Genomic DNA, 16,650 nt, shown 5'->3' on the forward strand with positions numbered 1-16,650 from the left:
AATTGAGGCCAACTTGGTGGTCTATATAGGATCGACCATAAAATATCCTAGAAAAATTAATAGCAGTTATTTAAGAAGAACCCACCTCTAGAATCTTTTAGAAAGGCAGTTATCTTGGCAGAATCCACCATTATCGACATTCTAAAAAGTTCTAAAATGGTTGGACAAAGTATAAATAGGATTAATTGAGGCGATTTGAGGCATTTGATCAGGTATGGCTTTAGTCCCTTTCTCTCAATAAAGTTTGGTTTGTATTTTTTGTTCTATTTTGATCTATTTCTTTTTGCTTTATTTTGTCTTTTATATTCTATATTACTTAGTTTTGTTCAATTTTGTTCTCATTTATTTTATCTTACTTCATGATGGTATTTATGTTACTATAGACTCGAATGATTTTTAGATCTTTTAGAAAATTTAGTTCCATTTCATTGATATAAGAGCAAGTGTTAGTCTGTTCTTTGATAGTATGTTAATAGCAATTGTTTAGTTATAGGTCAATTTTTGTAGTCACATTAGTTATTGTTTTGGAGCTACCACAAGCTACTTTTAAGAAGTCAATTGAAAAGATAAAAGGTATTATGGTAGCAAATTTTGGTAAAAAAATAGCAACATGAAAAATATGGTAGAGCCATCTCAGATAGAGGCTCAGGTGTAATACATCTTAGATTAAATAGCTATTTTGTAAAGACAAATAGAAGCTTTTAGGACAAAGGAGTTGACATCTTCTAAGCTAAAATTAAGCAAGTCCAAAACATATTCTAGAGTTTTAAAACAAAAAGATATATACCAATGGTTCTTCAGTATGCGACAATACTTTTAACTATCTAAGGCAAGTACCACTCAAAGAATTATGTATGCAGCTAGCTATTTGAGAGGTGCAGCAGCCATTTGGTGGTGACATCAAGCTCAAAGTTATGGAACTCAAGGTGGATTTTGTAACTAAGAGGAGTTTGAGATCAAATTTAGGAATCAATTTTGGCCCATTAATGTAGAAAAGTTAACATGCAATCAATTAATTAATCTTATACAATCTAATTCAATATAAGATTATGTCTCTTGATTCAAGTCCATGTGTCTCTAAATAGGTAACATTTTAGAAGCAAAGATATTGGATTGATTTGTACAAGGGTTGAAACCTATGGTTGAACAAGAGATAAAATTAAGAGATTTACAAATATTTGAAGAGGTAATTAGGATTGGAAAGAAATCAATACTATAGATTTCAAAAACCATGGAACATAGCCTATAGGACAAAATCCTATGCCATTATCTAATACTATGGTATAATAATCAACACCAATGGAGATTGATGCCTTGTAAGGATTATTGAGACTATAGAGATGGCAAATATTGGTACAAAAGAGATTGTGTTATTATTTTTGGGAGTTAAGCCATTAGTTCAAAGATGATTTAAAGCACCAGGATTTAGATACCAACAAATTAATGTGGATTCACAATCTCAAGGCTCACCATGATAATAAAGAAGTGGAGCAGGAAAATGGGACTTTCCAGTAAAAGCACCAACGGTGGATATTAGGAATAGCTATTATCTCTCAAAGACAAATGATATCACCTTAGATAATTATTAGAAATGTTGACTAGTGTATCTAGTTGGTCAATTAAGAGAACAACCATGTGGAGTGTTTATAGATTGCAATTCTATAAAAAATTATATCTTAACTAAGATTATTGATCGACTTGAGATTAAAACCAAGGTGATCAAAAAAAAAAAATGTATACTTAGTTGATGACCAAAAGAAAGTATTAAGTAAGACATGTGAAAAAAAAACCTTAAGGTTGAATGACATCTATGTTTTGAGAGAAAATTTTAAGGTAACAAAGCTTAGATATAACATTATCTTTAGTATGCTGTAGCTAGAGGTGGAAAGTATGCAAATTGATAGATTAGCAAGGTTGATTTCCTTCAAAGACAATAGATACAAGGTAATTCTTTGTGCATGTACATTGAGTAAGGTAACAAATAATTTGCAGTTAAAATCTTTGTTGTAGGGATGATCTCTATAAAGAAGCAAATACAATATAAACAACCAATATATATGGGGGTTCCAAATCTTACCTTTGTAGTGGGAATGACAATTGAAGGAGCAAAATAGGCAAAGCAATTCATACGTGATTATTGGAATATTTTTCCAATTGACTTACCTAATAGCATACCACTTGATCGAGGTACCTCCTTTCAAATAGAATTATGGCCTAGAGCCAAATTGGCAAGTCAATCAATTTATCGCCTAGTACCAAATGAATTTAAAGAGTTACAAAAGATATTGGAAGAATTTTTAGAAAAGGGCCTTATTCAAAAAAATACATCACCATGGAGAGCACATGTATTCTTTGCATCCAAAAAAAATAGTAGACTTTGGCTTTGCATCAATTATCAAGGCCTTAATAAGTAGATTGTAAAGAATGTATATCCATTTTCACATATAAATGATCTTCTTGACCAACTTCGAGGAGCAATCATCTTTAGCAAATTCGACCTTTGCAATGGCTATTGGTAGATATCTATTGCAAAAAAAGATATAAAAAAGATGAAATTTTGTATATACTATGGACATTTTGAATAACTTGTTTTATCTTTTGGCCTCACCAATGCTCTAGATTCCTTCATAGATCACTTCAACAAACTATTTTAGGACATTTTGAACAAGTATGTAATTGACTTCATCAATGATATTCTAGTCTATAATAAAATTCCTAAAGAGCATGAGCAATACCTACAAGAAGTATTACATTACCTACAAGATAATCACTTCTATTGCAAGCAATCAAAATGTGAATTTTGGAAGTTAGAAGTCAGCTTTTTAGGCCATGTAGTGTCCTCTGAGGACATGCAAATGGAGCAAAATAAGGTGAAATTAGTAAAAGATTGGCCAACCTCTAAAGATGTTTTTGAAGTTCCCTCATTATTAGGCCTTATTGGATATAATTTCTATTTTTTTTGGAAATTTGTACACATTATTACCTCGTTGACAAGCCTATTAGAAAAGAGTTCCTTATTTGAATGGAAACTAGAGCAAGAAAATGCCTTTCATAGGTTGAAGGAGGCACTCATTGCTAATTCAATATTGCAACTATATAATCCTAATCTTCTCTATACATTTGACATAAATACTTCCAACTTTGCTATTAGAATGGTCCTTCAACAAGACTTTGGTAGGAGCCTTCAAGCCATGGCATATGAATTATGTACGATTAAAATGACATAGCATAATTACTCTGCATGTGATTAAGAAAAATTAGCAATTATATATGCCATAAAGATGTGGAGACACTATATGTTAGAAAAGCCAATGATTGTTTGAACTGACCATCGATCACTGCTACACAATTGAGATGTGAAAAATATGAAATCACAATATTATTGTTGGAAAGAAAAATTGTAGTCTTTTGACATTCAACTTGAATATAAGCAAAGACAACAACTTACTATATCGGATAATTTATCATGGAGATTGAACTTGGAGGCTGAATTGGAAGGTAAGGCAAAAATTGCTACCATTAATAGTGTCATTTCAAACCTTATCAAAGATGTAAAATAAAAAGAAGTTATGCATTAGGATGATTATTTCAAGATAGTTAGCGATTGATTGAAGGTCAACAATGTACAGTGTGAAGATTATAGTTTTAGTAAAGGCTTATTCTATTTCAAGAAACAAATTTATATACCTAATGATACTATACTCCAGACGTGCATACTTCAAGAAGGACATGACATTCTAATATCTAGGCATCTAAGACATGAAAAGACTTTAGAATGAATTTCAAGGACATGATTATGAATAGGTTTGGACCATGATGTTTCTACTTCTGTGCGCTCTTGCAAGTCATGTCAACATAATAAAGCACGTAATATCTCATAGGCTATTCCAGCCAATTCTACTACTTACAACACATTGGGAGTAAGTGACCATCATCCTCATTATGTGTTTCCTACAGATATCTCATAATCACATTGTGATTGTTGTCTTTGTGGACCGACTCTCGAAGCAACTTTATTTGGTTGCGATGTAATCTAATATTGATACTCTCAATACTTACACAGATCTTCTTTGACATTGTCTTATGTCACCATAGATTACCTCACGTCTTTATTTCAAATTGAAATATGAACTTTACGGGGATTTTTTGATAAGCCTTATTCAAGCTATTAGATATACGACTTGTCATGTCGATGACCTTTCATTTTCAAATGAATGGACAAATAGAGTGTGCAAATTGGACCTTAGAAGATATGTTATGGGTATTTGTGATGGTTCACAATAATAACTAGGATAAATATTTGACGCCCTTGAAGTTTGCTTATAATGATTGTATTCAAGGAAGTACTAGTCATTCACCATTCTTCCTTAATACCTATCAACATTTGATTATGCCAACAACTCTCTATTGTTCCATCAATACTAGCAACCTTACAACAAAAGAATTTATACAACAACTTCTTACCACACAAAATTGACAAAAGCAATATGTAGATAACCACCAGTAACATAAGACCTTCTAGAAAGGTGATTGGATATTATCTTCTAATGCCAACTTTTTACTTGCTACATCAATCTAGGTCCATAAGTTAGCACCTCAATGGCTTAGACCTTTCCACATTTTTGCAATGATTTATGATGTTGCATATCACCTCGAGCTTTCATCACATATTTGGGTTTATCCAATCTTCTATGTTTTACAACTTAAGAAGTTTCATATTGAACTAATGCGCTTCCCGGATTGATACCAACTACCACCACCACTAGTTGTGATTGATGACCAATCAAAATATGAAGTAGACAGCATTTTGGAGCATTACTACCTTTGTCATGGCAATGGATGTTTGCAATTTTAATACAAGGTCATTTGAAAAGGCTATCCCATCCACGATGCAATGTAGAGATTTGTACTGAACCTCATCTATTGCTAAAAAATAATCTGGAAGTACCATCAAGAGCAAAATAAAGATGTTCTATATTAGTGGAAGGAGATTAATTGTAATAGGACATAGATAAGATAATTGTATTATTGATGCATAGAGATAAATAATTGGAATTATTTTTAAAAAAATTCTAGAAGTTTTTAGAATTAGGACCAAGTTGGTGGTTCATGTAGAGTCTACTTGAAATATCTTAAAAGAATTAAGAAGAATTATCTAAGTCGAGCCTATATCTAAAAACTTTTAGAAGGGCAGGTATATTAGTAGGGCCTATCATTAGGGACATTCTAGAAAGTTCCAAAATATTTGGACAAAATACAAATAGGATTGATTGAGGCCATTTGAGGTATTTGGTTAGGTATGGCTTTGGTCCCTTTCTCTCAATAAAGTTTGGTTTGCATTTTTTATTCTGTTCTGTGTTATTTCTTTTTTTATCTATTTTGTCTTTCATATTCTGTTCTGTTTGGTTTTGTTTAGTTTTATTCTAGTCTATTTTGTCCTACTTTGTGATGGAATTTATTTGCTATAGAGTGGAAGGATTTTTAGATCTTTAAGAGAATTCAGACTTATTTCATATGTGATAAGTTTTTCAAAATGTTTTGATAAACAATTTAGAATTCTATGAACTATGACTTTTAAAGATTACTTTAGATTCACAATTTTTAGATCTTTCATAATATTATTTATATGTTGCATAAAAAAGTAACTTCTTGATGTTCACTCATTTGTAAGTATTTCCAATAATTAAGTACAATCATAATATTAGATATAGTATTGGTAAGAAACATCTTCTTAAGGTGATTTCAAACAACTTGTGGATCTTAGATGTTAGTGATGGTGTATTGTAAATTAAAACAAGAGAAAGTTGAAGAAAACTTTGGTATGGTGCTTGCATTTGCAGTTGATGTCAAAAGTCCAAGATGTAGGAACATCTTTGACTATCACTCCTTTTTCCTTATTTTGTTTTATAGACTATAGTAGAATTGTCTTTAAGTTCAGTGAGGACCCATAGGTCTTCTTTTTTGAAGATGCTCTGCATAGTCATAGCCCAATGTTTGTAGTTTTTGGATCCTATGAGCATAGTCTCTTTTGAGCAAATACTTTCTTAGATACTCATGATGTTTTGTTATTTGTAGGTATTGAGAAGGCAATGAAAACAAAGGAAAGAATGAAATTTGAAGATAATGAAGTTTAATAATGGGAGTTGAATCTAAAGTCTATTGTATCATTAAAATATGTGATTTTGCAAATGAAAGAACAATAAAAAAATGTTTTTTGATGGTAAAGTATTAGCTAAATACAAATAAGATGTATTAATTGCATAATACATTCCTATAAGATTGATGTTATCATAAAATAAAAATAAATAAAAAATAAATAAAGATTGAAAGAGAAAAAAAAAAACAAAACAAAACAAAACAAAAAAAAAAACAAACAGCTTGAATCAACAATAGAAAAAATAACTTGAATAAAAATAAAAATAAACATAAATCAATGCAAAGAAGACTAGCTTTGATACCATGACAAATAAGCATAAGGAACAAAAGATAATATCAACCTAAAAACAAGCAACATGAAATAGTAGAATAACAAGAATATAAATATGCAACTTAGAGACCCTTGTGATATCACAAGGTATATCTATATATGTGCTTGATATTTCCGGATATATCGGATCTCAGCAACAATTGGTGACGTGGACAAATATACTATTTTCTCCTTCGATGAATGGAAGGATAAGACGTGGATTAATCATTGCTCCAACATCATTCACATTCCATAACTGTGCACAAATGGCCCGTCAACATGTCGACGTAAACTGATGGGAAGAGTCACAACGACGGTCTCGAAAATACCATCTTCCAACTGATGAATAGCATTTGCAGAAGCTCGACGTTGCGAAACAGACGTAGATCCATGCATTCGTGGAGACTGCTCTTAGAAAAAAGCGATAACAGTATGGGAAATCAGTACTCCGGGCTGGTTATCAGAGAGGCAGGACCGCGGGCTGTTTGGGATTCGGCTTAGTGTTGTCAGGAACGGCTCATTGCAAGCAGGTGAAGACTTTCTAGAGTCGAGATTAGCCCTGTCACATCATGCTTCGTGAAGAGGGAGATCTGCGCCTGCCAGTGTGGGTAGTTCAACTGACACGTAAACGTAATCATCGCACCAGTATTGTTTAGAGAGGATCTGCGGGGTGAACGCGCCGACTGCTTCAGATTCTGAGGGACACACGCACACGACTGTCTTCGTCACTGATGATGATGCGCACCGCAAGAACTGTAAATACTTGACCAGACGTGATGGCACGTTCATGGTGGTCAGAAAACTACATCTGCTGAAGAAATACTAAAATTACCACGGTGCGACTAACTCCGTGATCTGGGGTTTTCATTCGGACTGGGTTTCTTCGATGTGGGTAATGTTTCTTGCTCTTGTCCGTTCAGCTTGATGCGTGTCTTGCATGGATGCTCCACTCTGAGGATGATACCAACTTCCGGCGAATCTGCCTCTGTTCTCAAAGACCAACATGATGAATGTATTCATGGTATTAGTATCTTTTTTAATGTTTAGATTGGTATTCAATTGAAATGATGTTTATCGAAACAAGTGTTAAACAATACTGTAGAAGTATGAAATTCTACATCAGCCGAAAGAGTCTTTTCACAAGCGACCTCTTTGGAAGACTTGAGGTGTCCTGGTGTATTGAAGGATTCTCTCCACACAGGAGTGGTGAGGAAGGCTTGAGCTCACGTCAAGCACCTCAGTTGCAAACGGAGCAAGCAACACCGCTTCAGGCAGATACAAATCGAAGGAATAGCTGCGTACTGCCGCTATCCATCCCCTCTTGTAATGAAAGCACATCCTCAAATCCACTTAGTGTCAGTGTCGACGACACTTTGGCAGAGCATTGTTCATTCCGTGACAACAACAACAAAGATGCAGACTGCACCGCACTCAGGGTTGTGAGCTTTGCCTAGCAACCTCTGGATAAAGAAGGTGCTACTTACACAAGTCGCAACCACACAAGCGTATAAACTTTACTCATTGCCTGGAAAACAGCCATCTCTTCCGTGAGGTGAAATTCGAGTTCAATTACGAGGATTGCGTCAGGTTTCAGAGACATGAATTCTAAGAAGACGATGCAACATTGAAGAAAGGGAGAAAGCCATTGAAGGTTACAAAAACCAGCTCTATTCTGACTTTGTATTCACGTAGTGAAACGAGATACTTTGAAACACAAGTGCGGTTACAGTCATTTTCTTTCAATCGTTCTTCACCTGTCTACAGTAAATCTCTACAATCAGCCACTACGAGGCGTGTACACTACAGAGGGAATGACCGAACTCCCTGTGGCATGTTGGGGACGACTCGCAATTTCTCCACATCATCAGTCTGCTCTACTGAACGAAGTAGTTGAAAGCAGAACAGAATGGAAAACAACGCCCCTGACACAAACTACTCAAAATGATGTACCCATTGCTAAGTGGCATCAACGCCAAACAAAAATTCTCCACAACCCAGATATACTAAGGGCATACTCGTATAATCGTCACAAGTCATCCCCGGAGGTTTACGGCTTCCAAGGGGAGGAGCTTGGGGAGTACATCACGTGCCTTTACATATTTAGCCCCTCGTCATCGTGGGCCGTGGTACCATGGCATAAATTTAACAACCCCTTCTGCAAGGGATAACAGCACAAAAGTCTAAAGACATGCTGCAAAAACAAGGGACTGAGCATATCCGTTGTTGGTTCTGCGCCCACTTCCTCCAGTTCCTCCTCCGCCACCACCGCCTCCTCCTCCTCCCCCACCCCCTGCTGCACCTGGGGGCTTGTTCCCCAAGCGTCTTTTATACCTTTTCAAGACTGAGGCCAAATTTTCTTTGCCCTTCGGGAAAGCAACGTCTCCAGCGGCGGTACCAGTCCGACCTTTCCGCGACCCCACTGCTTGCTCTACCTCTTTAATCATCTCCAAGAAGACAGTTGCACTTGCTCCTTTTCCTTTTGTGCTGCTGGAATTCCGACCCCAGGACGAAGGGTATGGATAACTGCTCTGAGGTGAGTTTAAATGATCGCCATTTAAAGAATCTACTCGGAAGCTGTTAGATCCCTGTTTGGTTAAACCCCCTCGCACTGCTCGCATGTTGAGAATCTCTGAAACCTCCAGCACACAGTTGCACATTGGAGCGACAAGGCGAAGTTTGGAAAAAGCCGGCTCAAGTACACCCTGATCAGCATCAGAATAAGCGTTAGTGACACATAAGTTGATAGAAGATGAAGCAATGATAATGAATCAAACGAAAAAAAAAAAAACTTAGAAACTTCCATAAATGCGCTGTCAAAGTTCGCCTAAGCTATGCTTGCAGCTGGCATTCGTGAAACTAAACAGGCATCTAAAACAACACTACGCAGAAACAAGAGATGATACGTTGTTGAAAGCAAGGCGGTACCTGGAGCCGGTTCAGCACGTAAGTATATTTCCCCCAAAGCTCGGGCCTGCTTTCCATCAAAGACAATTCAAGTACGCGGTGGACACACCAAACGCCAAAGCTGACAAGCAAGCCCTTTCCCCATACACAAGATTCGCCACAGTAGCTAACTCTACGTGCCTCATTGCTGGATTTCAAAAGTGATGAAACAGGGCGGCCATGAGCTTGCCAGCGTTCATTGCGGGACACTCTATCAGGAGCATCTGCTTCCAAATGCATTTTCTCAACAGCTGCAACAGCTGCAACCAAGTCCTCATCTGACCCGTTATCAAAACGGAACAGCCACTCTGATCCTTCCAGACACAGAAGCTTGCAAATGCAAGTTCTCAAGTTATCCATCATCTCCAAATCTGTATCTGGCCAAGAACTGAAGGCGGTGGAGGCATTTGACAAGCTATCCGAGCCGCTACCTGTCTTCCCAGACCTGCCATTGATGTTCCCACTCCGACTTGAACCCATGCTTCCAGAACCACCTCTGGACCTACCGGATTCACCATCAGTGGTTCGTTCCGTAACCCCCCCAAACAATTGATCGAAGGGCTGCCGAGACCATAAGGAATTCTCTGACTGAGCAGATTGAATAGAAAACCCATCTCTATGCGACACCGATGGAGAGAGGTCATCAAATGACAACGGAGCTCCCCCTCTGGACGTGCTCCCAAGCCTGCCAATCGGCGAATGGCCCGAACTTGGTTGATAAAGCTCCCCTGTTGCTCGATACACTAAGGGGTCCAGGGTGGTCATCCTGCTGTCCCAAGATTTAGGACCGTTCAAGTCTCTTTCACCAGTGACTCTATGGTTCATGGCACTCCTATTCGGTAAAGCATTCATAGATCGAATAGACTGTCTAGCGTCCTCCGAGCTCCCGTGAAAACCTCCACCATACAAAGATCCTTCGAAATCCCTTTGAACACCTATTCCTAGAGGTTGCTGAACACTAGCTTGACCAGAAAGTGTCCGTACCGATTCCGAACCATACACTTCAAAAGATGACATAGGCCTGGTTGACTTATTAGCAGGGCTTGAAGTGGCACTCCGACCACCAAGAAATGAAGGGACGTGGTAACCGTGAATCGTGGCGGGCTGTCTATCAATCTCCTCTGAGAACGATGGCAAGCGCATGCTGGAATACTGGCGCTCAGGCAAATATGGCGACCCCAAACTTCCTGATCTGACTGAGAAATCCGGAAGCCCAGGAAATCCGGAAGAGGTTGTCCGGGTGGTGTGTGACTGTGCTCTTGCAAAAGCATCCTCCAAGTGTTGGTCCACCGGCAGATGAAGACTATTCGTCGATTTTAATGGCTCCCGCTGATTACGCAGTGAATACCCGTTGTTTTCTCCACCCAAACAAACATCGGCAGGAGAGCTCACCCTTGGTAAGTATGCACCAGGATCAACGGATCTTGTTTGAATGCAGGGATTATCATAAGGTGACGATTGAGGTCCAGCAGTTGATCCAATCGCATTTGTCCTCGTGCCAACCTTGCTAGCTATGGGCTGTCCATGCAAGTCGAACAATTTACCCCAAAACTCGTCAAGATAAGCAGCGAACTGTCGACGCGCAGCTCGTCCAAGCCCCGATAGACGTGACAAGCTCCCACTCCCACTACCACCGACACTGCCTTCACTTACATCACTCCTGGCGCCCTGACTCCTGGCAGAACCAGTTCCCTCGTACGTCAGGTTACTGTAGCTATGTCCTAAAGTACCGTAAGACAAAGGTCCCACAACTACGTTCTCGTGTTCCAAATCATCACCCTCATCGTCGTCTTTTTCTATCAAATCTGCATCTGCTTCAGCCTCTGCTTCCTTCAAAGCAATTGACTCAACGTCATCTGCAGCTAGAGAAACCTGCCTTCGAACTGCAATCGATCCGTGATTTGGACGAGGTTTCTTCGTCTCTGTCGTTTTCTTAGAAGGAAGAGATGCATCCTTTAAGAAAGTTTCTATAGTACCAGCAATCTCAGGTTCTGTGAGAACATGACTTCTGTCATGACCAGAGGAGGTGACCTCTATTGACGGATCCAACTTCCTCTCATCATCTGGAGACGACGAACTTTTCACCAACTTGCCATCTTCACTAGGTTTGTCACTCAAATTCCAATCATGTACCACTGCTTCAGAAGCAGCTGAAACTTCCGACTGATTGACCATTGTCACTTCCAATGGCGGTTCCACAACTTGCAGTGGGATTTCATTGTCAGCGACATGGGGAGTATCAGCAGAAATAAGAACAGGATCAACGACCCGCTTTCTGGCAGCGGGTATAAAGGGTTCAGCCGCTGTGTTAAGATCTGATGTACGATTCAAATCATTCACGTGGACTGGTTCGGGGGGATACGCCAGCTCTGTCGACTTGGAGACTAAATCATCAATGTCGCTACTAGAAGTGCTGACTGTTGACGGCCAAAAGGCAAGCTCTCCTCTTCCGACCTCCCCTCTCCCAAGCTCCAACGCTGAGTCACCGTCGAGGCCAGATAGCGCACTCTCCGGCCTGGAAGAATATTCCAAATCTAACAAATCATTGGCCAGCATAACATCCTGGGTAATTGGAATCATGTCGTAGACTTCAGTGATGGCCGGATCAGGGGGATATTCCACTACCCTCAGTGAGTCTTCAACAATGTCTTGACTACCACGCATTACCTCGTTCCTTTCAAATAATTCATACTCTTGAACCCATTTCCTTTCCATAGCTATCCTATCGATGCGAAGCGGTGTCACAACCAACCATATGAGGAATCCAACGCAAAGCCCGATACCGATCAATACCAGAGCGAAAACAGAAGTGTTCAAGGTATCTTCTCCATAATGGCCAAACGAATCCGTCCCGAGAAGACTCTCAAGGTGAGCGGCAAAACCAGCAAACTCGTCGATTTCATCCAGCAAGACGTCAAACACCATCCAGATGTTTGCAGCTACCACAAGAGCAACAGAGATCCAAGCTACGCTTTCAACAAGAGAAGAGATTTTGTAGGATCCCATCCGAGCCTCTGATGCAGAGGCTTTGATAAGTGGCAAGGCAGAAAAGGGAAGCTCCATAGCTATTATGATTTGTGCAAACAGTAGCAGCCGATATAGACCTTCACTGCCATAACGCCATGCGCAGAAAGCAGCGGGAATCACTGCTGCCCCCCTCACCAAAGAGCGATGCAGCCACGGTCCCATGGACATATCTAAAAATCCCTCCATGGTTACCTTTCCAGTGAGGGTTCCCGTCAAAGAAGACAGTTGACCCGCACAAATTAGAGCTAATCCAAATACCGCTGGTGCTATAGAGTTACTCAATATCTGCACCAAGCTCAACATATTAAAATAGAGCTAATGAGGTTGGTGAAAACAAGGTCATGAGATCTAAACGTGACACACTGCAAAGCGAAAGACAATGCATACTATGCATACACCACACGAAAGCAACTGCTGGATTCACAAAAGTCGCGGGCTTTATGTCACAAATGAGAAAAAAGAAAATACCTGCTCCATCAGTGCATATGCATCCTGGAGAGTCAGAATAACCAGGCCAACGTTGTGGAAGGTAGAGGCGGCTACCACCAATACAGCTAAATTAGCAAGCATGGCGATTGCAAATGCTCCGATTGTATCACGCATGTTCTCTTGAACAACTAATTCCTTTGCTTTACTCCCAAGTTTATGCTGCCCCTGAAGCAGAGCCGAATGTAAATAAAATGTATGTGGAACAACATTTGCTCCAATCAATCCCACAGCAGTGTAGAGAGAGTCTCCTCGAACTTTGGGCCACACGCCACCAAGGAATGCGAAAGCTGATGGACGGCTTAGTAATGTCCCTAACCCAAAGCAGAGGATCACTACGCCAACGATGCATCCAGCGGCCAACTCCGCCCGGTGCACGCCCTGAAAATTAGAACTTGAGCAATTAGGTCAGGTCGAGGGTGCAGTAGTGATGGAGAAACTCACGAATCGAAATGCGTGTGAAAGTCGTCACATTACACAACAGCTCACACCACCAACAAAATTTCAACACTCTTACAGAGGACTCGATCCGGCTAAACCGAAACCGATAATTCCCAACATCCCAATATGATTTTAAAATCACATTAAGTACGATTTACGTCTCAATCCTACAGAAATCCATAGAAAAACCTCCATGCCATGAGGAAATGAGCTAGACTTCAGAAGAAAGTCTCACCACTATTGGTAAAGCCATCATTAAAATGATACCATCGAAAGCCAACAAAAGAATGCTGGGCAGCACCGGAAATCCAAACAGCAAATTTAAGCCAACAGCAGTCCCTACAACCTGCCAGAGCCCACAAGCATATAATTCTCAGTATTGGCAGCTTCAAAAAAAAAAGTTCAATAGTAATACTGAAGCCGTCACTCCAAACTTAGAGGCAAAAAATTTGCACAAAAAATTTGAAAACTTAAGTCGTTTAACAAGTACTATCAATCAGCTATCAAGTAGGGAACAGCAGCAGGTTATTTCCAACCCTATCTTAACACTAAAAAACAAAACGAGTCGAATTCACACATTCACAAACTCAAAACGGATATAATAGAAAATTCAAAATCATCTAAGACACAGAATCAGCACTTCAGAAATCCCCTAGGGCACACGCAACGATTCCACCAATTCTTAAATTAGTTAACAGTAAATAGACAATATTTACATCCCTCAAAAAAGAAAAAGGGAAAAAAAACACAGTTCACAAAAAAAATTGGTCGAACGTACCATTGTCAGATCGAGAGCGATTATGGATACTTCAGAGAGAAACCACAACAACAAGCAAACGGGCCTGGGATAATCTTCACGACATATCTGCAAAGGAAAATTAGGTGAACGGTAGTCGTATAATTAGCTATATTTGTTTGCAGGAGTCGTATGTACGTATGAATGCATGTATACGATACTGACAAACCCACTCGCTTTTAGTACACGATCGGTCTTAAACAAGTCTACCTAAGATACAATTGACTAAAATATTCCTTTAGTTTAGAAATATCCAATTGTCGTTACAAGTGCGCTGGAAAACAAGCTAGACTTACCTACGCTACACTTTTTATCCCAAGTACAATGCAACAGACAGCCCGAGGCAACCAAAGTTGAGGTAAGAAGATAAGAACCTCGGCAAGATGCTTCCCAGACACTAATCCGAGTCGGGTAGCGAGTGTTTGAAAAAGAGCTGCCATTACGTTGGACAGAATCACTACCCAGACAAGCTCAAATCCGAACCTGGAGCCACCCTCAATTGCGCTGGCCCAATTCCCAGGGTCCATGTAACCTATCGCAATCAGGACAATCGGAGCTAGAGCAGGTACATATTTTGCCATAGATGGCGAAGAGTCCATCCATTTTGGCATGGGTGATGAAGTGTCCACCCGTTGCGGCACGTCGTGAGCCATTTCCAACAGGGAAACAGGTGCCTCCTAGTTAACCTTACACAAACAAACCTTTCATAACCAAAACTCCACTACAACTAGGTCCGACTTACTCAAAAAAAACCCCAGGCACAACAGCCCGAGCAGAGTGTATCCATTCTTATGCTGCAACTCACTCGAAAGTTGATCATCGCGTTGAGCGGCTACACTCACTCAATACCCGTGAACTCACAAGCCTGCTGCGTATGCACCGACTCCACCACTGGCAGCAGCCAATGAGAACATGCCGAATTACGAGTAAACCATATCACTGAGAGACCAACTCAAACGTTCCAATGTGCCAATGTGCATCGCCCGTGCAGAGAATGAAGAATTCCAGATTCGGGAACAAGTGCAACCGCTGTAGAAGTGATCGCTTACAACGCATATTCCATACCTCGCAAACCCAACAGTATCTTTCACAATCGTCCCTCCAAGAATCTACAAAGGGAAACAATCAGGTCCAACGAAAATCCACTCTCAACAAACCCTGTATTCTAACCCCTCCTCCCCCCCCCCCTATCGTTATCAACCACCCTCTCTATCACTCATACCCAATACGCCGCGAAAAAAATCTAAAAAATAAAACAACCGACCAACACCATTCAAGAAACAATGAAACCCAAAATGTCTACCCCATGTCTCCGAATCCTCCACCGCCTGCAACAACACATCTAAAGAAGCCCAATCGCTCAATCATCATTGCCCTATCGCATCATCACAGGTGCCATCGCTCGCAACCCTGAAAGTAACCAGCGTGCACCTGAGCACGAGAAAGACAGAAAGAAACAACGAAGGAAGGAAAGGTAAGGTCCAAAGCACTCGGACACCTCGCCCATCACCAAAAATCCCTCCCCCTGGTGCCACTTCGCCAACTGACACTTCTCTGACATGTGCTCGTAGCCCACTTGCGGCGAAGAAAGTCGGACAGTAGAATCAAATCCAAACCCGCACAAACCCGCAGACGGCGTTGCTCAATTTTAGCGACGGAGTCCACTCCTGAACGGCAGTGGCTCTCTCGTATCCCGCCTTCCCCAACACAAAACTGGGTCCAATCTTGCCTCAATCACCACCCCGTCGACATATCCTATGCAACGCGGCTGCCATGCCCAGACCCAGAGCCCCATATGTAACATTTCAGAAGATTCCACATCCGGTGCCTACGTCTCCTCCATTACGAGACTGCGCGCAAGTGGGGGCTGATAGACTTTGGCCACCGCATCTACCAAAACGGCCACCTCAATCTACCCGCTCGTGCAAACGACGCGCAACATGAAGCAAAAGCAGAACCACTGGAGCTTACGCATCAACCGACGTGGCCTCGAGTCACGGGATGCAAGTTGCAGGGCGGGGATAGTGACCCAACTTTCGTTGACCCGGATGACGCGCATACGTACGAATACGGGAAGCAGCGAATGGCAGGTTATCCCTTTTTGTGAGAAATGCACAGCTCGGCTCGGGATAGAATACCTGCATGCGTGGGGATGCGTGAGTTCTATTCGGTCATGCACAAGTACAGCAGGCTCCGGCTGGAGATTGGCTCTCGTGGGTGCCCAGCTACAGTGCACCAACTAAATAATGAAATTCCGAAACCGAAACTGGCAAAAGCAAATAAAAAAAAAATAAAGCACGCGATTGAGTCAGTCTCCCCTCTCTCTCGCTCCCTCACTCCCTCCTCATGGCCTAGAAACCCAGCTGGGTGGATTTTTCAGCCCCCTATGACCACCTTCCCCGACTTCCCGGACAATGATAGTCACTGCCCCGCTGCGGTAAACCTCCGCACATACCCAAAAACCCATCTCCATAACAGGAATAGAATGCTC

The 16,650-nt window shown here is 40.7% G+C and overlaps 1 protein-coding gene across 1 annotated transcript; it reads right to left on the reverse strand.

Moving 5' to 3' along the window:
• Positions 1-8,111: 8,111 nt before the first annotated feature.
• On the reverse strand, positions 8,112-15,736 carry LOC112278213 (ethylene-insensitive protein 2). Its single transcript, XM_024511370.3, has 6 exons — positions 14,534-15,736; positions 14,142-14,228; positions 13,599-13,709; positions 12,905-13,303; positions 9,392-12,721; positions 8,112-9,168 (listed from the first exon to the last, which is right to left on the reverse strand). The coding sequence occupies exons 1-6, from the start codon at positions 14,810-14,812 to the stop codon at positions 8,647-8,649; spliced, it is 4,728 nt and encodes a 1,575-aa protein (XP_024367138.1). The 5' UTR covers positions 14,813-15,736; the 3' UTR covers positions 8,112-8,646.
• Positions 15,737-16,650: the final 914 nt, after the last annotated feature.

The sequence above is a fragment of the Physcomitrium patens genome, chromosome 25, assembly GCF_059467195.1.
Source record: "Physcomitrium patens ecotype Gransden chromosome 25, ASM5946719v1, whole genome shotgun sequence".
In the NCBI taxonomy this organism is placed as follows: Eukaryota; Viridiplantae; Streptophyta; class Bryopsida; order Funariales; family Funariaceae; genus Physcomitrium; species Physcomitrium patens.

What these genes read in the sequence shown, in the direction of transcription:
- LOC112278213 (XM_024511370.3), bottom strand. Translation starts at nt 14,812, where the DNA reads ATGGCTCACGACGTGCCGCAACGGGTGGACACTTCATCACCCATGCCA. An exon ending in TGATGGCTTTACCAATAGTG is followed by an intron (nt 13,304 to 13,598) that starts GTGAGACTTTCT and finishes TCTAATTTTCAG; the next exon opens with GGCGTGCACCGGGCGGAGTT. An exon ending in ACGTGCTGAACCGGCTCCAG is followed by an intron (nt 9,169 to 9,391) that starts GTACCGCCTTGC and finishes GATGCTGATCAG; the next exon opens with GGTGTACTTGAGCCGGCTTT.